Source organism: Doryrhamphus excisus, linkage group LG17, assembly GCF_037039965.1.
Source record: "Doryrhamphus excisus strain RoL-2023G ecotype Guam linkage group LG17, RoL_Dexc_Guam_v1.1, whole genome shotgun sequence".
Taxonomy (NCBI): Eukaryota; Metazoa; Chordata; class Actinopteri; order Syngnathiformes; family Syngnathidae; genus Doryrhamphus; species Doryrhamphus excisus.
The window spans coordinates 5,850,694-5,877,048 of NC_136373.1; the positions used below are offsets into that span (position 1 = coordinate 5,850,694).

Genomic DNA, 26,355 nt, shown 5'->3' on the forward strand with positions numbered 1-26,355 from the left:
GTAGCTTTGTGTAGCTTTTTAGAGAAATTACTGTAGTGAATATTAATAATGTGCAACACATTGTGCAGTATATTATACAGCATAATACAATTTAAGTTAAGTAAATGTTTAAAAAAATCAATGGCATTCATTTATGTAAGTGTTTCTATTTAATATTAATATTTCTATTTACCTAGTGCATGAACATGACGGGATTGTTGCCATGTAGGAGTAAAACACGACCTTATATTTAAATGTCAACAATATATACTGAACAAATTTTAGGGTAAATATATCAATTTCTATTTTTACCAAATGTTTTCTTTTCAAACAATATGTTTTAATTCCCCTTTACGTTTATGTTTTACTTTTTTGAAAATGTATATCCTTGTGAAGGAGGACAACAGCCAACCTGGCAACCTGATTCCGGCTGCCATACTGTCATTGGGCAGGGCAAGACAAGACAGGGCAGGACACAGTCATTTCAAGTTAGTAAATGAACTATTGGTTTTCCTTTACGGAATAAATAACTAATTTCTTGTCAAGCTTTTTATTCACCATGGGTTCAGGGGAAAGTACGACCAGAAAAGTGTCTTTTGGTGTGGACGACGAGGAGAGAGTAAGGATTCTTCGTGGAGTCAAGGTAATGCTAATTTAGCTTGCTAGCTGTGGATAAGCTAACTTTATACCTGCAACCGCATCTGTTAGCACCTAGCATGCTGTTCTAGTGACTATTTTGAGCTTGCCTAAACCTAAAGAAATACCAGGTGAAACGACTGTTATAATAACCATGAAGGTAGAATGTGAAAGAATCAAATGGTTGTTAGGTTTATGGACAAGCTCCATCGCTTGTCGAGACCGGACTTGGCTTAAAAAAGGCAGCATTTGGAAGTACTGTCTTGATTATTTTTATTTGGATAATAATGCAGGATTACCGTCCTATGTCGTAAGTGGATGTGACTTTTTTCTTACATTCGGCGTAATTTTTGTCTACTTTGCCCTTCGTATTATAATAAAAAACACACCTTTTAATGATACGTCTTCAACTGTAAGGCAAATGCTGCTCTAATGATAAGCGTTTATAGTTACGACAGTGCTAATGGTTCTACCATATAAATGAAGACTTTTGTTATCCCGATATAATGTCAAAATATGTTGCCTTATTTCCAACGAAGCCTGGTAGGGCGCAGGGCTTCTGAAAACGGTGTTTTTTTTTACAACAAACAACAAAAAATATACAAAACTTTCTGCTTCCTATGTGCATACAATGGCTTTTATTGTGAAGACGTAAATACAGGAAGTACTGAAGTTGTCACTGATTGTTACTGCTGTAGGCACACCCCAATGTATTCTTTCATATCACATTCAAATGTTACATGTTTTTTCTCTTTATCAAGTCTTATTATTCCTATTATTGTCTTTAGCTTTCAGAAGATGTCCTCCAGCGGATGAGGGGAGTGGCCAACATGCCTCCGCCACGTGTGCCACCATCCACAAGTTCCCAAAAAGACATCGGTATTCTTAAATCTCACTGATAAAAGTGAATTACATTTATTGAGTGAGATGGATGACTCTTTCTTTTCTTTTTTTCAGGTACCTCTTTCAGTGCCGGCTCCAGCACCCGATCCCAACAGAACTCACAGCAGCAGGCCCAGTCCAAAACTAGCAAAACTGCAAAAGTCAAAGAAGCACAGAGGAAGTGAGTATCAATTATTCATTTGTTGCTCCAACCCTTAGCTGTGATTAGACGTCATTGCACGTCAATACTGCGACTATTACATGTTATCATCAGTGTACGTGTTAATGCATGATCATAGCATGTATATAAAAATGATGCAACATTTTTTTAGACATCTTCATAGTCGAAATAGTTGTGTCCCAAAGACTTGTATTGTTAGCAAGCTCATATTAACTCCTTGTCTTGTGTTATAATGCACAGAAAAGGGAAATAAATGCGTTCATGTTTCACATAGGGATTGTGAATGATTCCCTATTGTGATTGTGAAATTCCCCCAAAAAAGTGCAGTTCCCCTTTAAGGTTTGAGGAGCTTGTGATTTGAATATGATGCTGTTCTACTACAGATATGGTCTAGGCCAGTGTGTTTCAACCTTTTTTGAGCCACGGCACGTTTTTTACGTTGGAAAAATTTTGCGGCACACCAATAACCAACATTATTTGCTTCTTTCAGCTTTTTCCTGATTACGGACTCGCCACAGCAGATCCTTTTGATCCGCATACAAATTTAACCAACAATGTTACAAAATGTCACCGCTACCTCTCACATGCATCACTAAGTATATTAGAGGAACGAGGCAATCAGCTACGTGTTGCCACACGGACGAATATTGCATTGCTCTGCCACTTGTGTGCCGCGGCACAGTTGTTGAAAATCACTGGTCTAGGCTGCCCTCTTGAGGAATGTTGAAAGCTCAGGAAGCTAATGGAAGCTAATGTTGAGAGCATTTTAATTGCAGCTGGAAGGCATTGGGAAAGCATACTTCATATCACAGGTGGACAAGTATGAGGAAGCATTATGATATGTGTGTGTGTTTTCCAGGTCTGAGCTCCAACAGAGTATACTGAGGGAGATGGAGACAGGGAAGGAGGAGGTGATTAAAGCAATGAGCAGGGAGAGAAAACAAACACGCCAGGAAGCTGAGAAGGCCAAACAGTTGGTACATACACACACACACACACACATACACATACACATACACACAATCGTTGTGGCCCCAGACTCCACTAATCAAGCCTTAGTGAATTGATGCCTTGTTAGGCAGCATAAGAACCACCAGATGTCACTATGTAACCATAAAAGCAACGTGCTAGACGTTTCCATGATGATGAGCCACAGAGGAACCGATCAGAGCTTCCATCCACCACCTCTTTGAGGCGTGACAGTGAAGATCCATTCATTGCTTTTCAGTGAGCTCCAGTATTATGAAATAAATGGGCAATCAATCAATAAAATTTGCATTGAAAAATAACAAAAATACATGAAACATAAATAACATGCATTGATCATGAAATAAAAACATTTTTTCAATATAATTGTTTAAATGTCGAAATTTAAGTTTCAAAATAAAGGCATTTTAAAAAATTAATTATATTTAATGATTACATTGACAGATACAGGGGACCTATTATGCTTTTTCCATTTTTCTGACCATTGAAAGACGTCTTGAACCTTTTTTCTTGCCCAGTCTCTACTTCCAGATTGGATTCAGGATCCAACACATATAGCCGTATGCTAAAAGCCGACATTTCGAAAAGATAAATCGACATTTTTTTTATCAACTCCTATAAAGTTAGCCGCACAAACTGGAAGTCCTTCTATGTACTCGGGAGTCAGACCAACCACAGCGCAGTGGGCGTGTCTGTAGGTGTGCCGTGGTTGGAATACATTTAAACAGGAAGCACGAAATCCAAAGAAATACAGCTGAATAGTTGCAGATTCTGGAAGAGCTAGAAAGTTACTGTGATGGTTATTGTGTGTAGCTGCTCTATAGGAGTCCACAACTCAATACAAAGGGACGAAAAGTGATCATAAGGGGACCTGTTAATTATTTAAATGGCAAGTTTCCATTTTAGTTTACAATAGTCACTTTTGGGTGAATAACAGTAGGAAAAAAATAGTAGTAATTTTTCCAATAAATAAATTGGGAAAAAACCTAACCTGAATTTTGGTGTTTGTTTGCCAGTATTACCTAGTTGTGAATTGATGATTGATTTAATTGATTTGATTCAGATTGAATTCAGCAAGAAAACTTGTAACAACATGTTGCAAGTTGTATGTTCTCAATTAATAATGTTATTTTTATTTAGTTAGTCTTTTATTACAATAACTCATACAATGAGTTTTTTATACAGTTCCCACATTGAGCCTCTGAATTACATTTGTAATACCATGGAAGTAGTTCTTCCTGCCTCATTGCTCGCTCTCTTTTAATCATTCCCACCCTTATGCTCCTCTTCTTCTTCTATCTATCTCCTACCCTCCTGACCATTTCCTCCTTCCCTTGTTTCCTCATATTCAGCCATTGTTCTCTCCCAGTCTACCCTTTTACTGTATCTCTGCCTCTGTCTTACTTGTTCCGTCCAGACCAATCACCCTGTCCCTCCTGCCCCTGGAGACCGAATTATCAGCGCAGTGCAAGCGGTAAATTGCACCCCGAGAGTTTCCTGGAGTTGGAGATAGGAGTGGTGTGGAGGGGTGGTTTGGTGGAAGGAGAGAGGAGAGCTTGTTTTACACACCAGCCGTGGCCTGTTTCATGTGACTCCTCTTTCTCCTCTTGCACCTTTTTCTCTCTTCCCTCCCCGCCCTCACTCTCTCTCCCTTTGCGTGATAAGGCAGCGCTGTAGTGGCTGCTTTATCTTCACTCCAGCACACTCCCGCTGCTAATAGAAAGTCACTGGAGGGACGTAGTGAACACAACACCTGGTCCAATAGGACTGGGTGTGCGGATGCCAAAGGCGCCTTGTAATTACTCTCCCCTCTGCGATGAATACATATATGCACATACACTTTGCTCTCACTCACTCAAGTCCTAGTAGATTATTTTCCTATTATGGCATTAGAGAACAGCTTCTGAATGCTCAATCAGGTAAAGAAGTTTCCTTCCCGACAGCTTTCCTCAATTTGTTAACTTACCGAATAGTGATTACACCCTTCACATTTTAGCAATCCGTGTAATTCTTTCATTATTTATACTCAAAGAACAATAATTTAGAAATGGAAGTAGAATACACAGTACTTTAGAGTTGTCTGTGTACAACACGTGTACAGTGGTATCGATAGCCTAACACAGCAGTTGTTGTCTTGATGGCCGGCAACGCAAGTGAGAAGCAAGATAATTCTGTGAACCATCGTGGTGGTAGAGTCATGGTCTGGTGCTGCCTGATTGTTGCAGACACTGGGGAGCTGCAGTTCATTGAGTAAAAGAAAAATTCCAACATGTATTGTGACACTGTGAAGCAGAGTCTCAACACACCTCCAAGATGACAAGTGCCTTGCCAGTGAAGGTGAAAGTGATGGACGAGTAGGTCTCCTCCAGACCTGGTGTTTTCCATGCCCTCCATTCTTTCATTCATTGATTCATTCATTGATTCATTCATTCATTGATTCATTCATTGATTCATTCATTGATTCATTCATTGATTCATTCATTGATTCATTCATTGATTCATTCATTGATTCATTCATTGATTAATTGAGTCCTTCCTTCCTTCCTTCCTTCCTTCCTTGCTTGCTTCCTTGCTTGCTTCCTTCCTTCCTTGCTTCCTTCCTTGCTTCCTTCCTTCCTTGCTTCCTTGCTTCCTTGCTTCCTTGCTTCCTTCCTTCCTTCCTTGCTTCCTTCCTTCCTTGCTTCTTTGCTTGCTTCCTTGCTTCTTTGCTTGCTTCCTTGCTTCCTTCCTTCCTTGCTTCCTTCCTTCCTTGCTTCCTTCCTTCCTTCCTTCCTTCCTTCCTTGTTTCCTTCCTTCCTTGCTTCCTTCCTTGCTTCCTTCCTTGCTTCCTTCCTTGCTTCCTTCCTTGCTTCCTTCCTTCCTTCTCTCTCAACCGCTCACGAGGGTGGCGGGGGGTGCTGGAGCCTATCCCAGCTGTCTTCGGGCGAGAGGCGGGGTACACCCTGGACTGGTCACCAGCCAATCACAGGGCACATATAGACAAACATCTAGCTGTGTGGCCTGCGCGCTAACCTCTCGCCCTGCCCTTAAACAGTGGTTCCCAAACTTTTTTCGTAGATCGAGAGGGATGTAAAAAAAAAAAAAAAAAAAAAAAACTCTGAAGTAGCCAGAGCCGCGTGAGAATGTGCTGAAGGAAATTCACTTCTAATAGCGTAGATAAAGTAGCGTTGGGGGATCAGACATTTTATTGAGCTTATTTGGTATTGTGGAGACAAGGCGCTGACCATTTCTGAGCCTGGTGATGTCATAATGCAAATTAGAATATATTCCAACACTTGTAAAATCTTCTTTTCTTTTTAGTACGACAAATAATGTGGTTTTTATGCAAAATTATAATTACTGTGTAGATGCCGGGGTTCACTCTTTTGGGAGGTTTGTTATTAAGCATATCATGCTCATAAATGATTACTTTGTTCTTGTAAAATTGCAGTGTTTTTCTGAAAAAACAAAACATGAATACTTCTTATATTTTTACAAGGGCTGCACGGCGGTTAGCGCGCAGGCCTCACAGCTAGGAGACCTGAGTTCAATTCCACCATCGGCCATCTTTGTGTGGAGTTTGCATGTTCTCCCTGTGCATGCGGTTTCCTCCCCCAAACATGCTAGGTTAATTGGCGACTCCAAATTGGCCATAGGTATGAATATGAGTGTGAATGGTTGTTTGTCTATATGTGCCCTGTGATTGGCTGGCGACCAGTCCAGGGTGTACCCCGCGTCTTGCCCGAAGACAGCTGGGATAGGCTCCAGCACGCCTACGATCTGTACCGCTCTAATGGATGTCCATTGCTCTTTCGTCTTGCTGAGTGTATCATGACACCCCTTGAAAGTAGAGTCAAAAGTGATCAAGAGGATTTAGCTTCAAGCGGACGGCCCCGGCCAGCATCTAATTGGAGTTTTGCGTCTATTAGAGCGGCGGGCTTAAAGAAATACAGCAGTTGAATTTCCTATCGTGTCCATCAATTTGTTAGTTTAAGCATCACTGGTAAATTGAGCCAGATGTCTCCTTTGATTGGGCTCACCTACCTGCCTTGTTTACACTTAATGACACGTCGTCAGCTGGAGATCCGGCAGCGGTGTCGCATCCCCTCTCCGACATACTCAGGGAGCCCATTCAGACTTTGGTAATGGGTGTGAAAGAAACAGCTGTGAATCCACACACTCACGAGCGGAGGCAGATGGGGACAAGCTTCATTACAGAACTACATATTAGCTGCTGAATTGCTCCATGTTTTATCATGTACTCCTCTGACTTGCTTATTTAGCCAGACATATGGTGCCTCTGTGATATTAAGTTGAGTGAAAAACAAGTTAAAATGTGCATTTACGTTTTTTTTAGTCTTTGGTTTTAATTGCTGTTACATCTTTCAGGTAAGGGTTATCGCTGAATGACTATACTGACATGTACTTGTTTTCTTTATCTATAACATAGTACCTTAGCTTTTATTTTATTCCACTTATACACAGTGCTTACAATCAGGAGTGTGAAAAAAGCAGTTGTAATTAGAAAAATAGAAGTAAACAGGAGAGCAAATCAGAAAAACCGGTATTGCTACATCACAGAGGCTCTAGTGAAGGGGAAAAAAAAAAGAATGAACAAAGGAGCTGAGGAGAGGATGAGGCTGAAGTGCTGATAAGCCAGCATGTGTATCAATAATTGTAATCTGCAAGAGCTGATATGGTATTAGGTTCACCGGGTCCGTGTATGTGTTTGCTTGTAATGGAACATGCTGCACCGCATTCCATGTAACTTACACAGGCAGATGCATTCACAAACTGCGTTAGTAAAAATGATGAATTAATTCTGATTTTTTTTTGTTGTTTACAGTTTAGTTTTAGTTCACATCCACCTGGCAGTCTACATTATTATTTAGAAAAAAAATGAAGTAGCTCGCAACAAGACTTTCCACGCAATTGTGGCAAAAGTTTGAATCACAAATCACAACTAAAACAACACAATAAGTACAAAACCTTAGAACGCACATAAAAGGGGAGGAAATAAGTGTGTTTCACATAAGGTTTGTGGATGATGGGCAAAATAAAAAAAAAAAGTGCAATACATACCATAACATGGCTGCACGGCGGTCGAGTGGTTAGCACACAGACCTCACAGCTAGGAGACCCAAGTTCAATCCCACCACCGGCCATCTCTGTGTGGAGCTTGCATGTTTTTCCCGTGCATGCGTGGGTTTTCTCCGGGTACTCCGGTTTCCTCCCACATTCCAAAAACATGCTAGGTTAATTGGCGACTCCAAATTGTCCATAGGTATGAATGTGAGTGTGAATGGTTGTTTGTCTATATATGCCCTGTGATTGGCTGGCCACCAGTCCAGGGTGTACCCCACCTCTCACCTGAAGACAGCTGGGATAGGCTCCAGCACCCCCGCGACCCTTGTGAGGATAAGCGGTAGAAAATGAATGAATGATATTTGAATTAAGACAAGTAATTAATCACAAACCTGTCCAATCAAGTAATTACTTAATGCATATGTTCTTTACGCCACATGACAAAATACTAGTGTAATGATTTTGCTGGACAATAATTGTCCCACACATTATCGTCAATAAACAATATTATTGTCAACATTATTTTGAGACAATTTCTTCATTCATGCAATCATAATATACGGCATACTAATGCGAGGAATACATTAAAACAGCATGAAATCCGTAGAAATACAGCTGAATAGGTGCAGATTCTGGAAGATCTACAGGCTCAGGCAAAATGATGTGACACATTTGTAGGTGAAATAAAAGGCAAATAAAGTAAAGAAACAAATATGTGTTTTTATTTTTTGAAAAGTACACATAATGTAATTCTGTTTCATTATGTTTTATGAATGAGACACCATAACAAATAACAGTAAATATTAAATAAAAACATTTAAACCAAATAAAGACTCAAAATATATGCATAACCTTATTTTAAATGTACTATGTGCTGAAGGAGAAACTATCACAAAATGACAAACTGGAGGCGCTGTAAAAGAATAAAAAGTAAATGTGGCCCAAATTGTTGTTATTCATCTCTGGCTGTAATTACCAGGCCAATTAATATTGACTGCTAATTTATTGCGTTGCTGCAAGCTGTGTGTTAAATAAACTCAGCAGTGTAAATAATGAGAGGAGACGATTGTGCCGTTATCAGATGGCGACACGGTATACACACTGTGCCCACTGGACTGAGCTGCATGTATGGTTATTCAAATTATCAGATTTTTACAAAAATAGCAATTTAGTTTTTGTAGTCATTTGTTGTGCAGTTTTTAATTTCATTCTATTTTTTGGGGGGGCTTTGACATATCAAAAGACACATGGATTGGACTAAACAGTGAAGTCATTGTCTCACACTGGCAAAAAAAACAATACAAACGGCTAAGAGAAAGGACCTTCTCTTGGCCTGTATGTGTCCAGTCTTGCCTGATGCCTGTTATCTACCAAAGAGTCAGAAGACCCCTGGAGGGACAACACGGTAGTCGTATGAGTCGCTCTCCTTTCTCTCTCTTGGCTGAAAATTAAATCTGCGCTAGCGCAGTGGCGTATACTCTAGATAGGGACAGGAAGTGTGTTTGCTTTTATTTAAACTCCATCCCTTGTGACTCAAACCCTGCCAAGCGTAAACTCCCATCTTGGATACTAGTTGACGCATGAACTAATTTATTGTGCGTTATTGTCAACTGTGGAAGCTACCGTTTAAGGTTGTGAATAATATAATATAACATGTATAACAAGTGACCAGATCTGATTTGGTGTTCAGGAGCGCTAATAATTATGATGAATCTTCCTGCCAGTATACATGAGCGTGTTTTTCTGTATGTAGTGCTGTTATTTAAATAATAAAGGTTGGCATTCATGCGGAGGGGATATTACTTATGAGAAATGGTGAGTTCAAGTAATGCATTGCTGTTCTTTTCCTGCATAATATTTTTCAACAAAGCATTTAATTTGCTGCATTAAAGAGGTTGTACTTTGTTTTTTTGTTTTTTTTTCCACTTTTCTGACATATACAGTAAATGTTGGAATGGCTCTGATTGCTCTGTTTCAGAGAGTTTTTTTAATACTGGTTCACTGTGATGTCACAGCGAGTCGGTGAACCGACATGAGCACACTTATATGGGCATGCCAGGGTACAAGCTGAGTGGGGACCAATCACAGAAGAGTAATAAATAGGATCAATAACATCGCTACATACAATGTATGTATGTTTTACAGAGATGTTGGAAAATCTCCCCTTAGCTTGTTTGATGCTAAATCGCTAATGCTAGCACTCGACTTCAGCCACGGTGATCACATTGACAGTCTGTAAATAGCAGCTGTAACTCCCAATTTTAGCTGTCAGTTCAGTTACGTCATATTCAGTTACGTCTTTAAGAAAAACTTTTTCATTTGCAAACTTTTTATTTCATAGTTGGCTGAAAGAAAGTTTTTTGACGGGGACTTTGGGGTTTTGTTCCATCTGACTTATTACAGCTACTGTAGACCTAGCCAATCCACCATGCAGCAGCCATGTGTTTAATCCACCTTTGCTTGTGTGTGTGTATGTGTGTTTGGTGTGTATTTCTTGCAGGTTCAGGAACTACAGAAGAAGGAGTTACAGCTGAAAGCACTGGATGCATTCTACAAGGAGCAGGTGGCGCTACTGGAGAAGAAGGTACAAACACAAACATGCATGACTACACTAAAGATCCAGTACATATAAAAAAAAAAACAAAAAACATCCGTATAAGAAAAGTCAGCTACTGATGTTTCTGCCAATGTCAGAGAGAGCAAGTATTTTTTTTCCGATTCACGCATGCAACTACACCAGCATGCTAAACAAAGCTAACCCCACTAGATTTCTCCAGACCATTCAATAGGAAATACAGGTATGTGAAATCCAACTTTTGTGCAACCAACCCCAAAGAGAAGAATAGCTTTGGTACACAGTCCCGGTGTCAGATGCCCGACTGTTTGCGAGAAACTCATTAGCAACAGGTTTTGGTTTACAGAGACCCTAGAATCCTGGCAGGCTGGCATATGGGCAACACAAGCTGTGTTTGGTGTCTGGCCTTGGATGTTTGTTGATAGACCTCTCAGCAGGCTTGGGTGTGAAGGACACAAAGATGGGGGAAACGGCGAGCACGTCTGCGTTTTGCATGCATATTGTATAATCAGGTGCTCTCTGTGTGTGAACTGTACAAATGTGTGTGTTTCTGTGTGTGTGTGTGTGTGTGTGCAGGGCTTAGTGTGTTTGCTTTGCTGCGCCCGAAGCCACAAAATGCTGTTGTTTAAGTCTCTTTGACTGTGCCAAATGTTCTCAATGTGTTTAGTTTTCTTTTCTTTCTTTAGTTTACTTTGCATATATTACTGTAAAGTTTGGACTAAGGTTAATGCGTTAATAGCAACGGAAGTTTCCTTTAACTTTAACATTTTGAGCTATTGTGTTTTTTTGTGCATATTCCAAATGACCCTTGTTTGACACAGTAGTTCGAGGAACCACCATATTGATTTTTGGCTTGAGCCCTTAAAATTCCGGATGCCCTCCCTGACCAATACAGTTGATGCTTACTAGTGGAGATTCGAAACCGAGGCGTCCGCTTCAAAGTCTAGACCGCTAGCCACTACACCACGGCGGGCTAGACGCGAGAACAAATGTTGAGCAAAAATGTGCAAAGAACTTAAGCTTCAAAACCTTGGCAGATGGCACTATCCACAAGACCCAAGTTATTTGTGTCGCTGTACTGCAGGTATTTTCTACCTTAGCATACCTTAGCATACGAGTGTCCCAACTTTTTAGATGCAAGGTGTCAACAGATTGTTTTGCTTTGAACTGCTAGCTAAAATATGGTCTCGGAGCTGCTAGTTACCAGCATAGCAGATGACAGTGATTTGGGGCCTAGTGTCAATGACAATAGATCTAAATAACATTAGCTAGCTTGCTAGCTAGTCACCGGGAAAAATTTTCAACACCTCAGTAAAACATACAAATGTTCATTCATTCATTCATTTTCTACCACGAGGGTCGCGGGGGGTGCAGCAGCCCACCCCGGACTGGTCGCCAGCCAATCACAGGGCACATATAGACAAACAAGCATTCACACTCACCTTCATACCTATGGACAATTTGTAGTGGCCAATTAACCTAGCATGTTTTTGGAATGTGGGAGGAAACCGGAGTACCCGGAGAAAACCCACGCATGCACGGGGAGAACATGCAAACTCCACACAGAGATGGCCGAGGGTGGAATTGAACCCTGGTGTCCGAGCTGTGAGGTCTGCGCGCTAACCACTAGACCGCCGCGCCGCCCATACAAATGTTATAGCGATCTAATTAATCTTATTTGTTAAGAATTGTGTGAGTGTGAATGGTTGTTTGTCTATATGTACCCTGTGATTGGCTGGCAACCATTCCAGGGTGTACCCCGCCTCTCGTTCGAAGAGAGCTAGGATAGGCTCCTGAACCCCCCACAACCCTCATGAGGATAAGGGGTAGAAAATGAATGAATGAATGTTAAGAATCGTAAAAAACTAAGACGGGTAAAACATCAAATTAAAAGCACTAAATGAAAACGGAATCTCCATCCACCAGTATGAGCCTGGACAGGTCAATTATGAGATATATTGTAGTATATGTATATAGTATATATTGTAATGAGTTGATTGAGTTCTGAATCTGAACACACACTTCATTTTGTTGGGACGTTTCTCTCATTTCTTCTCAAGCATTTTCTCCCCACTTTTGCTGTCTTCCTTCTTTTTTTCCACTCAGCCGGTAACGTTTAATGATTCAATATTTGTCGAGGATGCTTGGAGTGTGCAGGCTTAAGCCAGGGAGATCAGTATAGGAGAGTCTCCAGATTAGCAGTGTTTTTTTTTTGTTTGTTTGTTTCATAACACTCCTATAACACTTCGCACCACTCTCCTTCATTGAAATGTTGTTTGGGAAGCAAGAGAATAATGACTGATTTAATGTTGTGGAAAGAATGTTACTTTACTTCAAAATAAGACTGCTCTTTGTCCCGTTTGTTTCATTGTGTCAACAAAATAAAGGTGTCATAAAAAGACCGTTTTGGCAGGAAGCACAAATCAAAGGAAATACAGCTGGAATAGGCGCATATGTTTTAAAATCTAAAGTTATTGAATAAGGGACCTTACTCCAAGGTTTGTTACATAAGTAGAACGGTATCAAGTTCATATATTATTTCATAACCATATTCAGTTCCACAAATTCATGTTTGTAACACACAGTTGTTATTTTTAAAAGACGAATGAAAAGAAGCACGGCGGTCGAGTGGTTAGCGCACAGACCTCACAGCTAGGAGACCAGGTTTCAATTCCACCCTCGGCCATCTCTGTGTGGAGTTTGCATGTTCTCCCCGTGCATGCATGGGTTTTCTCCGGGTACTCCGGTTTCCTCCCACATTCCAAAAACATGACATTCCAAAAAACAAAACATTAATACTTCTTATATTTTTACAAGGGCTGCACAGCGATCAAGTGGTTAGCGTGCAGGCCTCACAGCTGGAGTTTGCATGTTCTCCCCATGCATGCGGCTTCCTCCCCAATTCCAAAAACATGCTAGGTTAATTGGCGACTCCAAATTGTCCATAGGTATGAATGTGAGTGTGAATGGTTGTTTGTCTATATGTGACCTGTGATTGGCTGGCGACCAGTCCAGGGTTACCCCGCCTCTCTTCCGAAGACAGCTGGGATAGGCTCCAGCACTCCCGTGACCCTCGTTAGGAAAAGCGGTAGAAAATGAATGAATGAATGAATAATGAAAAGAAAAAATGTGGATCAGACATCCCTAATTGACATCATCATAAACTTGTTAAAATACTATATCTTTTAATTTCTATCGTTCGATACAATTTTGATAATAATGTAGTTTCACTGTATGTTTTTTTTGTCTATTTGTACAGAACATGGAAATTTATGAACAGAGTAAGCAGCAGTTCCACCACGCTGCCTCCAAGACAGAATCACATGTGAGGTGAGATACACACATACATACGCACACACATGCAGTCACACAAATTTGCCTTGTTAATCCCTCGGGCCTCTGACACACACACACATACACACACACCCATTTACCACACACAGTAATAATAAGCAGTGATTGATAAGGATCTGTCCCTTTCTTTATTTTTCACCCATTTAAATGCCCACGTTCTCCTGAGCAAATCTCACTTATATGTGTTTTTAATTGGCTACTTTAATTAAACTGAGTTAAACAATACCCTTCACTCCCCTATGGTCACTGCGTGTCCCACAGTGGACCTTTAATGAGTCACAACCTGGGAAAACCTCACTAATTATTACCAGTCACAGTTGAGAGCAAGCTTGTGTTTACTGTAAAAAGGTTAGTGTCAGAACACCAACAGGAATTTTCTAATAATAACATACTGAATATAAACACCAGTGGTTCTACCTCACATCCGTGTTCTAAAACCTATAAAAGCAGCATATAATTAACATTGAAATGGGGTTTATCTTTTTTATATTTCGCTGCTTTTTACACAAATGCAAATATTCACACTAGGATTATATTAAGCATTATTGTGTTCAGTTCAGCATTTTGTGTTCAGTTGTGCTGTCATTGAGTAATATTTAAATGTTTTTGATTATTACTGATTGATTATTGATTATGTGGAGAAAAGTCTGTAATGTGTAGCCTATGTTTCACTTATACTAAGTTTATCTTCACTTCTCTTATGCCTTATACTTAAGCCATCTTTTTAATGGTTTGCCTGTGACACAGTAGATATATACCCAACAATTAATCCTCCAACAAAAACGACATGTAGCACAAATGATGCATTTATTGTCAAAGTAATCAAGTATAATACAAAAAAAAATCACTTAAATAGAGAGAGAAATGCGGTTTAGAGCTGATAAGAGCCACTTAATAATCAGTCATGTTACTGTGGAAAAAGCCCTTTGTAGCCGTGATGTATTTTTTTTTGCGTCTTTCACAATTTTTTTTCCAGTTTCTGCTCTTTTATTTGTTGTTTTAGTATTCATTTTTCTTTTTGTCTACCTAAACTCGTCTGTCCGACATGTCTGAGGCGTCTGTGTTCTGTCCGCCTCCGCCGTCACTGAGATTAAAAATAATGGGAAACGGTTTTTAATTAAGCGACTTAATCTTAATTGTTTTTGTCAGATTTTTTTTTTTACTCACACAAAGAATGCACACACTTTGCAAAAAAACACCACTTTTATGGCCTGACAAGCTGCCATTCGCGGTTTAAATGTCATTCTTGCAAAAACGCCAAAGCCTCTTTTTCCTTTTATTACTGTGTTTTTATTTTTGTTTTTTCGCTCTACTTGAAGTAATCTAATGTGAATATTGCTTCTGTTCATTTAATTCAAAGTTGTTTAACCTTGCTGAAAGAGACAAAAAGTGAGGGGTGAGGTGCAAACGTTGGGTTGTCAATCATGGGCTCTAATTTCATGGTGCGCCGCAAGGAGGCGCAGGGTGGTGCATAGCGTGGTTCACTTCACGCAATAGTAATTTCGTCCAGCGCACCACTGTGCGCAGCCAATTTGGTAGACTGGGCTGCGCAGAGATGGGCGTGGCGGCGCAGCAGGGATGGTTCAGCATGGCATGGTCCTGATCATTTGATTGGTTAAGACTCGGCTACGTTAAACTGTCTCACGCCTTCTCTCCGCCCTCTTTGTCACTTGCGCTGGTGGGATGGATGGAGGCGTGGGTGCGCACCTGGCGCCATAGTCATTTTCCCACCAATTGTTTAACTCATTTGCTACCAAAGATGTATTTATCCGTTTTTTTCATTTTTAAACCTGAATGCCTGATCAGTCTTATAGTTGTTTTTGTTTTTTTGCGAAAGAGGCAAAAAGAGGTGATAACGTAACTGCACAATAGAAGAGATCATGTTTTATGCAAATGGCTGAAGTTCGTTTTTTTTGTGTTTCACTGCACACACACTGCCCCGCCTTGCTCATACAATCAGCAATCAGAATGCACATTTCGTCCACTTAGACATAAAAATAAATAAATTACCAATCTCGGCAAAGGGAGCCAGAGCAAAGAGACTGAAAGACCACATGTGGCTCGGTAGCCGCGGGTTGCCGACCCCTGTCCTATGTAATATTTTGGTTCAGACCAGTCAAAACTTTAGCGTCTGCATGGACTAACCAATTTTTATCTTCAGGCGCCACTATTAATAAGCCCCTGCAGCTGTCGGGAGGCTTTTGGCTTCCCTGATGAAGGTCATTTATTTCAAATTAAACGATGGCCTCTTATCTTTTGGCAGCTTCAACCCTTGTAAGAGATGACGCTTTGGTTCCTTCCCTTTTGTTGTAAATGTGATGAAAAATGAAGAAAATAGAACTCAAATAGATTAAAGAGAGAACAAAAAAACCCTCTTTGCGAGATAAATCTGGTCATCTTTAAAAATGTGAAGAAAAAAAAACCCCAGTGAGGATTCTTTTGTTTTCTTCATCTTTTATCTTACTTCCGTCTGTCATTTCGTTTTCCTCTTTAAGCGATATCACTTTCCGATCAGATAAACTCAGCTGTTGCATCCACAGTTGTGTTGCTGATGATAACACACGTATATGTGTGGATGTGCTGTAATTAAAATGTTCAGTTCAAACATCCTTTGGATATGAAAGCCTTTTGATTAGTTTCCCAATTAAATTTGGAGTTAAGTTATTTTTGTGCGTGCATGCCACTAATAATAGTCTTTCATGATATTTTGTACAGTATGCACGCATCACTGTAACTTGGATTATCCATTTATCGCATTCTAAAACGAAAAAGGTCGTGTAACTACTGTGGGTGTCCATAACTTCAATCAGCTTCAGGCAGTCAGTCTTCATTAGAGGCGTACACCCGGGCAAGCAAAGCCTGTCATAGTTAACAATCACACAGATAGACAGGCTGAAACCAATTATAACACAAACCAAGTCGCTAATTGAGTGTGGCTAATTTAATCTCTTAAAATACACTTTTTCTGCTGTATTTCATCCAAAACGATCCTTTCTTCTCAGTTGAATGTGATTGAGCGCTAATTGCGTGATTTGCAGTTAAGCACATACTGTACCCGTCCACGCTGTCAGCTGTGCAATTGGCTTGCAGTGGGCGTAAACGGTCGGTATTTTTCTTTTCATCTTGGTTGACCTCAATTTATACAACCCCAGGCACACTCGCTCATGTTTTTCTTGTCATTTCTTCCAGTGCAGCGATGCTGGTTTAGCAACATTTTAACTGGCTGTACAATATAAGGGCTATATATTTACAATGGGAAAAATAAAGTATGTTACAAACCTTGCCATTCATAATATGCAAGACCAATTGGTGTCTACAATGTACAACTGTTAACCCTTTGGGTGGCAGAGTTGTTAAGAAAATATTCAGTTTTGCTATTACTATTTCAAACGGTTGTATTTAGCTTGAAAATATTGAAAAATGTATTTACTGTAAATGTGAAAAATCATCAGTACAATCAAAGGTTTGGATAGGAGTAAATTCATTAATCTAATTTGCATACTATATGATATAACCAAGGGCTGCACGGCGGTCGAGTGGTTAGTGCGCAGACCTCACAGCTAGGAGACCAGGGTTCAATTCCACCCTCTGTCTTTTCTATGTGGAGTTCTCCCCGTGCATGCGTGGGATTTCTCCAGGTACTCGGGTTTCCTCCCACATTCCAAAAACATGCTAGGTTAATTGGCTACTCCAAATTGTCCATAGGTATGAATGTGAGTGTGAATGGTTGTTTGTCTATATGTGCCCTGTGATTGGCTGGCGACCGGTCCAGGGTGTACCCCGCCTCTCGCCCGAAGACAGCTGGGATAGGCTCCAGCACCCCTGTGACCCTCGTGAGGATAAGCGGTAGAAAATGAATTAATGATGACCAAGGGCTGCACGGCGGTCGAGTGGTTAGTGCGCAGACCTCACAGCTCGGAGACCAGGGTTCAATTTCATCCTCGGCCATCTCATCCTTTGCATGTTCTCCCCGTGCATGCGTGGGTTTTCTCCGGGTACTCCGGTTTCCTCCCACATTCCAAAAACATGCTAGGTTAATTAGCGACTCCAAATTGTCCATAGGTATGAATGTGAGTGTGAATGGTTGTTTGTCTACATATATGTGCCCTGTGATTGGCTGGCGACCAGTCCAAGGTGTATCCCGCCTCTCGCCTGAAGACAGCTGGGATAGGCTCCAGCACCCCCTTCACGACCCTTCTGAGGATAAGCGGTAGAAAATGAATGAATGAATGAATAATATAACCACTCTCAGAAATGGTCAGATCCCCGTTTCCATGATACCCATCATCGTGTGCAGTGTTGTATTCAAGCACATTGTGTTGTATTCAAGGATGTAAAAGGATGGCTACCAACACACTCTAAACTCATGCAAGTCGTATAGTTATTTTACACCATTATTTTACACCACCACTGTAGTTTAACAATACACTACATAACTGTGTGTGTGTAGGGGTTTTATTGAATTATTTTATACAATGCAGCATTGCTGGGAGTACTTCTTGTTTCCCAAAGTGCTTTGCTTTATAGTTTTTGTCATAGTTTGTCTCTTTGTTTGCAGGTCTCGCAACACTGACCCCGTGTGTTCTGGCCTGCAAGCTCAGATCCTGGCGTGTTACAAAGAGAATGGCCAACAGACTTTAAGGTGCTCAGAATTGGCCAAAGAATACATGCGGTGCATCAATGCCGCAAAGAGGGTAAGTACTATGTTAGATTTAAAAAAATTTAAAACAAAGCTGAAAGGAAAATCAACCTTATCACATTGCTAAATATATGATCCCTATTGTTGTTTGGAAAACACGGTTTTAAGAACTTGCTGAAAACGATGGACTCATGATGTTCAGCGAGGATTTTTCAAGTTTCAATTCAATTGAATTATTTAGCACGGCAAGAAAATGTACAAGGAAGTTAGACATTCAGCTGCTCAGCCTGATACGGTTAACACATTGGTATTCCTCTATTTCCTCCGGGTACTCCAGTTTCCTCCCACATTCCAAAAACATGCATGCTACGGTAATTGGCCATTCCAAATTATGAATGTGAGTGTGAATGGTTGTTTGTGTATATGTGCCTTTCGATTGGCTGACGACCAGTCCAGGGTGCACCCCGCCTCTCGCCCAAAGACAGCTGGGATACCTTTTTATATTTTATTTATTTTTTAAAAACCCACACAGCATGAATAAGCCACATAAGCCTATGCTCAAAGTTCTATCGACAGTTTGTACAGTTTCCTTTTCACTTTTTTTTCCCCCCCCGCATTACTCATTTTGAAGCTTGTGTTGTATTATTCAGAAGCAGGCATGTACACGCTTCACTGCACGCAGTCCCAAAAGTTCATCAAGAGTTGGGAGAATATGTAAAGAGAATGGATGAGTGGAAACTTACTGTTTCAAAGTTTGCACAGTAGCATCTCATACATATACATATATACATACAGCAGCCCGGCTTTGCCTCATGCTGTGCTCATGCAGTCAATCTGTACTGTTAAGCAGCACTAAGCTTTCCACCATACAGTGACAGTGCTGGATAAAATACTGTTGGTTTAATCGCTTTCCTTTTCCAGTATGGTATAGGTTTGACCTTTTGAATGTTGACTTGCTAAACACAGTCGACTACAATAGCTCGCTTTAGAGCAAGGGTCACCAACATGTCAATCGTGTTGACCAACAGTCAATATATCATACACAATCAAGGGTCTTGAACCAGTCATGTTGTGCTATACATATCACTATATTGAAGGTTACTATGGTACCCATTATGTCATTGTATGGTCATATCACTTTGTACTTTGGTACGTGACAAAAAAAAATAATAACTTAATAACTATAATTTAAGCTTATTAAATCCTACCCCTCCATTTGGTACTTTTACAATCAGTAACTGTTACATTTGTTCACTTCCTGCTTTCCTAATATAATTTAAGTTTTTTTTTTTACTTTATTAATTTTTATTTGTTTTTGTTTTTTTTGTTTTTTTTTTGTCACATACCAAAGTACGAGGTGATATGACCATACAATGACATAATGTGTCATATCACCTCATGTCACCTCATACTTAGGTACGTGACAAAAATAAAATTAAAAAAATAATAAAAATAAAAAACATAAAAAAAAATTTAAACAATGAGCTGCTTCGGTACCTGACAAAAAAATAAATAAAAATAAAAAAAATAATAAAAAAATTATTATTTTTTTTTATTATTAGTTTTTTTTTATTAAAAAAAATTAAATTGTATGAGGAAAGCAGGAAGTGAACAAATGTAACAGTTACTGATTGTAAAAGTACCAGATGGAGGGGTAGGATTTAATAAGCTTTGCTTTTTCCTACTCCTTTTGGACATGTGGAACTGTGAACTGATTATGGGATGCATTCAAATGAAATAAAACCATTACCATTACCAATCTAAAGTATTATTGTATTGCTATCAGTTTAAACAATTAAGTGTATGGCTCCTAAGTGGTTGACTCTCTCACCTTCAAAAACAGAAGAGCCTGCAGCCTCCTTAGGTTTTTGCCTTTTCGCCCAATTACAACTTGCACCATTTGCTACATGTTGCTCAAATAGTAAGTTAACATGTGATGCTGATGGAGTGTACAACATTTTTACAGATCATAATAATTAAAGCTTTACTTTCTTTTGGTGGATATTGGGATTGTTTGCTGTGTGCACACCAGAGGATACTGGAAAACAGTTCACCCAAGTGCTGATCCAAGCAAACTGCCATTGCCACTGCAGTATGTTTTTATATATGTGCACACTGACTTTCATCAAAATGACAGCAGTGGGAAACTTCATCAAAATGTTTTGATTTTCTTTTATATTCAGAAAGCCATGCTGTGACTAAGATCACATCAGCAGGTTACTGTGCTTGTCGATAATAAGGCAATCAAAACGAAAGAAGTCTTGACAGTGAATGAAATGGAGTCACAGAATGGACTGTAATGAGAAATAGATGGGAAAAAACAGACTCCTAAAGAGCAATACATGTGGAGGTGACATGTCAAAACAAGTATGAAATAATGAAATAGTTAAGACCAAGAAACAACTCCAATATTTAAGCGGAACGACCTTGAAAAATGTAGTCGGTATTGTCATCCACCTGAATCACACTGGGACCTGTTATAGTTTATCCACTTTCTTACCTATAAATGTAGTTAGAATGTTGTATTCTTGTGTTAAACAATGCCAAAGTTTCAGATAATGAGGTTTGCGCATTTGGAAGCAAGACCTGAAAGAAGCTTGGGATGACTCAAAACGATTGATTTCAGAAGGCATTGTTAAACTGGACATGTGTGATGTCACACATAGACAGGCTCTGGTAATGGTAATGGTTTTATTTCATTTGAACATGCATCAGATTACAATTGAATGCATCACATAATCAGTTTACAGTTCCACATGTCCAAAAGGAGTAGGAAGAAGCAAAGCTTATTAAATCCTACCCCTCCATCTGGTACTTTTACAATCAGTAATTGTTACATTTGTTCACTTCCTGCTTTCCTAATATAACTTAAGTAAACATGTTTTGCTCTGCATTTATTCCTGGCATTAAGTAATACTTCCCTCTTGATACATTGCAGTATGCACCTTGTAGTCTTAACTTGATTCATAAAATACACAGTGTTTTCGGGCACGGTCGTGCATCAGTCACTGACGATGTAATGGTAATAGTAATGGTTTTATTTCATTTCAACATGCATCAGATTACAATTGAATGCATCACATGATCAGTTCACAGTTCCACATGTCCAAAAGGAGTAGGAAGAAGCAAAGCTTATTAAATCATACCCCTCCATCTGGTACTTTTACAATCAGTAACTGTTACATTTGTTCACTTCCTGCTTTCCATAATACAGTTTAAGGTTTTTTTTTTCATCATGACTGGTTCAACTGCTTGTATTGTTTCTTGAATTTGCTCATCGTTGTGCATTGTTTGAGTTCCTTACTCCATGTGTTTGCGATGTTAGCAATGGCTCACAGGAAGTGTTTCTTTGGGTGGAAGGGAAAGCTACATTTGTTTACAACTCCTAACGACGCATAGGGCACAAGTGGTTGGACTTCCTGATTCCCTGTTTCATGAACATGGGAAACAATAGACAACATCCCCTGATCTGAACCCCCATCCGGGCAAAGAAAACCTGAAAACCAGAAGGGGGCATCCCTCTTCCAGGATGACCACGCAACATATAATTGATGGGGGGGGTAGGGGGTCAAACAGGCCTGGAATACTATTAACTAAATGCTAACGTGTAAAAGTAAGTTTCACTATATCCACTGTTACATCCACCATAGCTCATTTTTGTAACATACAGAACCCCCACTCCATTTCATCAACAGTTTCTCTTTATCAGCACACCATTTTCTGTCCACCATTATCACTTTTCATCCTCTCGCCCACCTTTCCTGTCCAGCCTATTGTTGCCCTGCCGCCGTGCGCTATCAAACAGCCACATCTAGAGCTTCTTTTATGAAGCTTGTGGCCTTCAGCCACCTCACACTTTTCAGCCTACACAAAAAAAGTGTTCAGGAGTGCAGAGACATGGACGGGAGGTACTCCAAATAGCCTCCAGAGGGAGGCATTTTTGTACCCATCATCGGGGGTGAGGGGGTCGGGGGGGGGGGACCTTGATCTTTCAGAGTTCTCCAATAGCAGTCGGCTCTGACCTCCTCCGACATCCTCCCTGATAAGAATTCATCATACAGTACGCTTGGCAACGCTGTGTTCTTTTTGAAAGCCTTTCACTTGCACTTAACACCAATATTCCGGTCTGAATTTGCCATTCCCACTTTGATGCACTGGAAAAGGCTTTGTGGAACACAAGGTCCCCAGCTGAGATAAGAGAGGACAACAGCGGGGGTTTTTTTTTTTTTTGCTGGCTTTTGTTGCCTCCAAGTCGCCAGTGCATTATCAGTGCACTCCATGTTAAACCAGAGTCCTTTTGTTGCTCACTCCATCTGTCTCCTTTTTTTAAATGCCTCTTTTGTGATTTCCCCACAGTTCCAACCTGTATTCCCAGGAAGATCAATTTCTCTTTCTTCTCTAGCCTTTTGTCGATAAATAAACAAATACCATTGCATTATTCTGTGCTTTCATAACTATTTTCAAGACTTTTATTTGGAACTTTAAAACGGCTTCAATAAACTTGTTCTGTAGTACTTTCCAATAGTTTGTCAAAAGCTAGATTGTCATTTTCAATGTCCTTTTTTAAAAAAAAAAAAAATTCTGTTTTTCTTGCCTTTTGTCGTATGAAATTGTCACCGCTCCCTCGAGTGAACAGATTTGACGTTTTAGTTGACAATCATTTTGAGATCCTAGCATAGGCTGTTGTTTGTAGCGCTTTTGCTACAATACCACTGAAAAGTATAGACCCTCTTTCACATTTTATTACATCTTCTCAAAGGAAAATACGATAGAAATGAAGCTTTGATATAACTCGGAGTAGTCAGTGTACAACTTGTATAAGTATATCTTAGATTATATATTTACTATTCAGTAAAATTGACTCTGAATATTAATAATTATTTATTCATTCATTTTCTACCGCTTATCTGCATGAGGGTTGTGGGCGGTGCTGTCGGGGTACACCCTGGACTGGTGGCCAGCCAATCACAGGGCACATATAGACAAACAACCATTCACACTCACATTCATACCTATGGACAATTTGGAGTCGCCAATTAAATTAAAACTAGCATGTTTTTGGAATGTGGGAGGAAACCGGAGTACCCAGAGAAAATATGCAAACTCCACACAGAGATGGCCGAGGTTGGAATTGAACTCGGGTTTCCCAGCTGTGAGACCTGCGTGCTAACCACTTAACCACCGTGCAGCCTCTTAATGAATTATTGCTTCTAATTTTCTCTTAGAACAACCAGGTCAACCATGGATGAAGAAGAAGAAGAATGATTTTCTATCATGAACTTTTGTTGAATTGAACAGTTAAATTGCTGTTAGCATGGCTTGTTTTAAAATTATATATATATTTTTTGCTATTTATGTCAAGAGTCTTTATTGTCGGTTCACCATATTATTTGCAGTATTATCTTTTGAAATCATGTTTTAATTCTGCACTGGTACATTTCACACAGTACAAAGAAAGATTGTTAAATAGTGTGGCCGACATTTTCAATTCAATCCTTCCACTAAATGATGTTCAACTATTTATATTGTAAATATGCATCCAAGGCTTATTAATGCACAGAATGTTGAGTGTCAAGATAAAAAAAAGAAGATGGGGGGGCTTTTTGCTTTCAGGATTTATGTTTTTATATTTCACACAGCAGTTTTAGATCATCGTGGCTGTGACTTTAATACATTGGACATGTACTGTTTTTTGATTTGTATTAAAAATAATTATGTTTGCATGTATCCTTCTTTCTCACATCTCACCAAATTGATACTGTAGCTTTAAAAAAAAATTAAAATAAAAAACATAACAAAACAAGCGTCATGAAGCAAACAAAAGAGATGTAAAAACAAGAGCCCTGGCTGGAAGCCACAACCTACTGGGACGGACTTCCAAAGTAAGCTATGCACAAAAATAACCAAAGGATAAACAGCATGTGTGCACAAAACTACACCGCATGCAATCAACACACAAAGTAGACATAGTGTATTGATTGAGTCATTCAAAACTTTCCTGAACAGCTAAACCACTTACAGCTAAGACGCTTGACGAAGTATTCAACATAAAATGTGAGTGCACTTGATTAAATAAAATGCCGGGAAAAAAAAAAAAAAAACTTTTTGCACAGGTGAGAATTCATGTACTTGACTGGCTTCACATTGCACGTTTTACTCAAGTAGCTGCAGTCTTTCTTATTCCTTTGGAGCCTGTTTGAATGCTTTGGCATGTGTGTGATAATTGCTTTGCAGTGCAGAGTGAGGCTTGCGGCGCTCTGCTGCCTTCGTTTACTTACACACACACACACACACACATATGGGTGCTTCTTAATAAAAGAAGTGACACACGGTCTTTGGCGGGAGGATGCAGATGTTGCTCAGGCAACAGCATGGTAAGGAGGGGAAGTGATGAAGGCAACGTTTGGTGCATTCAAATGCTTTCTCCACTGTTGATCCAATGTCATACCCAATTACCACTGGAGGTGGGGGTGGGTTTGAGACTATATAGGTAGGGGTTGGACACACATATAATGAGACTTAGCTTTGCATACATATATAGAAATAATTCCACATTTTGTTTTTCGTCACTTTTGTTGTTGTTTGTTATATTATATATGTTCTTATATAATGCCCACTATTATATTGTATTATATTGATGAAGCTTGTTCACTTTTCAAAATTATTGTTGTGTTTAGGGCTGCAACGTAATCAACGCGCGTACGTCACCCGCGCAAAGGACGAATAAGGACGCAGGTGTTTAAAGACGCGGGTTGATTGAAGAGGAAAACATGTTTCAAAGAATCACACGGAAAATGTCGGCTAGTAAAAACCGCGTATACGTTGGAACGCGGCACTTATATAACCACAATCTCAGCGTTTAAAGTTGTGGATAAAACAGCAATTCGGTAAGCTGCACACACCTTTTACAATTGTCACCTGTTGTATTTGAAGCCGCCATCTTGTGTAGCTTATGTGGAAAAGTTTGATACGTCATGAACTACATTGCGGAAATGTCTTTTTTTCATTGACTTGTTTGTTAATTTATTATCGCGAGACTAAATGACCAGTGGTGTCATTAGCTTAAGTTTTTAGTGTGTTACTTTGATTTCGGCTGTTATTTGTTTTTCAATTATTGTCTCTTTTCTATCTTTTAATGGTTGCTAAAGTCGGTGCTAACCAGTAGTAGAACATGTACTGCGTATAATGAATGCTACGTCATTTGGTTGAAATGCTGTTGAATCAATGAATATGAATGAATCCTATACTGATATTTTTGCCACATTGAGCTGAAGTGTGAATTATTAAAATATTATTTACCTGTAAACATTTTGACAATATTGTAGCGTCGGCGACGACGCTATGGAAATCATTGTCGTCAATAATAAGCTTTTTTTTGCACACAATAATGGCTACTGTCGGTGGTGCTTCCTTCCTGGTTCCCCCACCGCGACACGCCCCTATATGCCTGTTGCATTCACGGCCACTCGAAAGGGTCAGAAATTCTAGAACGCAACATGTCAACAAGAATACATCCGGGTCACTACAATATTAAATATTGATGCATGTTTTCTAGTCTTTACAGATTATTTTTTATATAGATAGACTTCCTTTATTTTGTCATTGCACAATAACACAGCTGTGAAATTGCCAATGAAATGTCGTTGCCTGGCTCCTGTATAATAAATACTACTACTACTAATAATAATAGTAGTAATAATAATGTGTATAAAAGTTACTTTTTTGATTGCGCCATGAACTACATGGAGGAAATGTCTTGTTGACTTGTTTAATTTAAGTTGCAATGAGTGTCATGACTGAGTCTATGGTTATCATCATGTTTTTTTGTTCAATCCTGGCATACAAAAAAAAAATTAGCAAAATATGTTTATTAGCTGTTTAAAATAGATGAAGAAATTGCTGATTCTGTTGTAAGTAGTAATGCTATTTTAACAGGCGACCATAGCCAATCATGCTTGAGTGTGCGTGTGTGTGTGTGTGTGTGTGTGTGTGTGTGTGTGTGTGGGTTGCACAGAGGCCACACACACACACACACACACAAACACACACGATTAAAGG

General features: G+C 39.6%; 1 protein-coding gene across 2 annotated transcripts; it reads left to right on the plus strand.

The window, feature by feature from the left end:
* The first annotated feature begins 401 nt into the window (after positions 1-401).
* Positions 402-23,818, plus strand: chchd6a (coiled-coil-helix-coiled-coil-helix domain containing 6a). Of its 2 annotated transcripts, XM_058084638.2 has the most exons (8): positions 402-622; positions 1,404-1,494; positions 1,573-1,678; positions 2,538-2,655; positions 10,230-10,313; positions 13,564-13,634; positions 18,217-18,352; positions 23,523-23,818. In XM_058084638.2, exons 1-8 carry the CDS (start codon positions 539-541, stop codon positions 23,544-23,546), a joined length of 714 nt encoding a protein of 237 aa, XP_057940621.2. In that variant the 5' UTR covers positions 402-538; the 3' UTR covers positions 23,547-23,818. The 2 variants fall into 2 exon arrangements, with proteins under 2 accessions (XP_057940621.2, XP_057940624.2); XM_058084641.2 differs by lacking the exon at positions 18,217-18,352.
* The last annotated feature ends 2,537 nt before the right edge of the window (positions 23,819-26,355 follow it).

Bases quoted from the DNA above. Each gene is read 5' to 3' on its own strand.
- chchd6a (XM_058084638.2), top strand. From the start codon at position 539: ATGGGTTCAGGGGAAAGTACGACCAGAAAAGTGTCTTTTGGTGTGGAC. The intron at 1,679-2,537 runs GTGAGTATCAAT...TGTGTTTTCCAG, and splicing joins GTCAAAGAAGCACAGAGGAA to GTCTGAGCTCCAACAGAGTA. The intron at 18,353-23,522 runs GTAAGTACTATG...ATTTTCTCTTAG, and splicing joins GCATCAATGCCGCAAAGAGG to AACAACCAGGTCAACCATGG.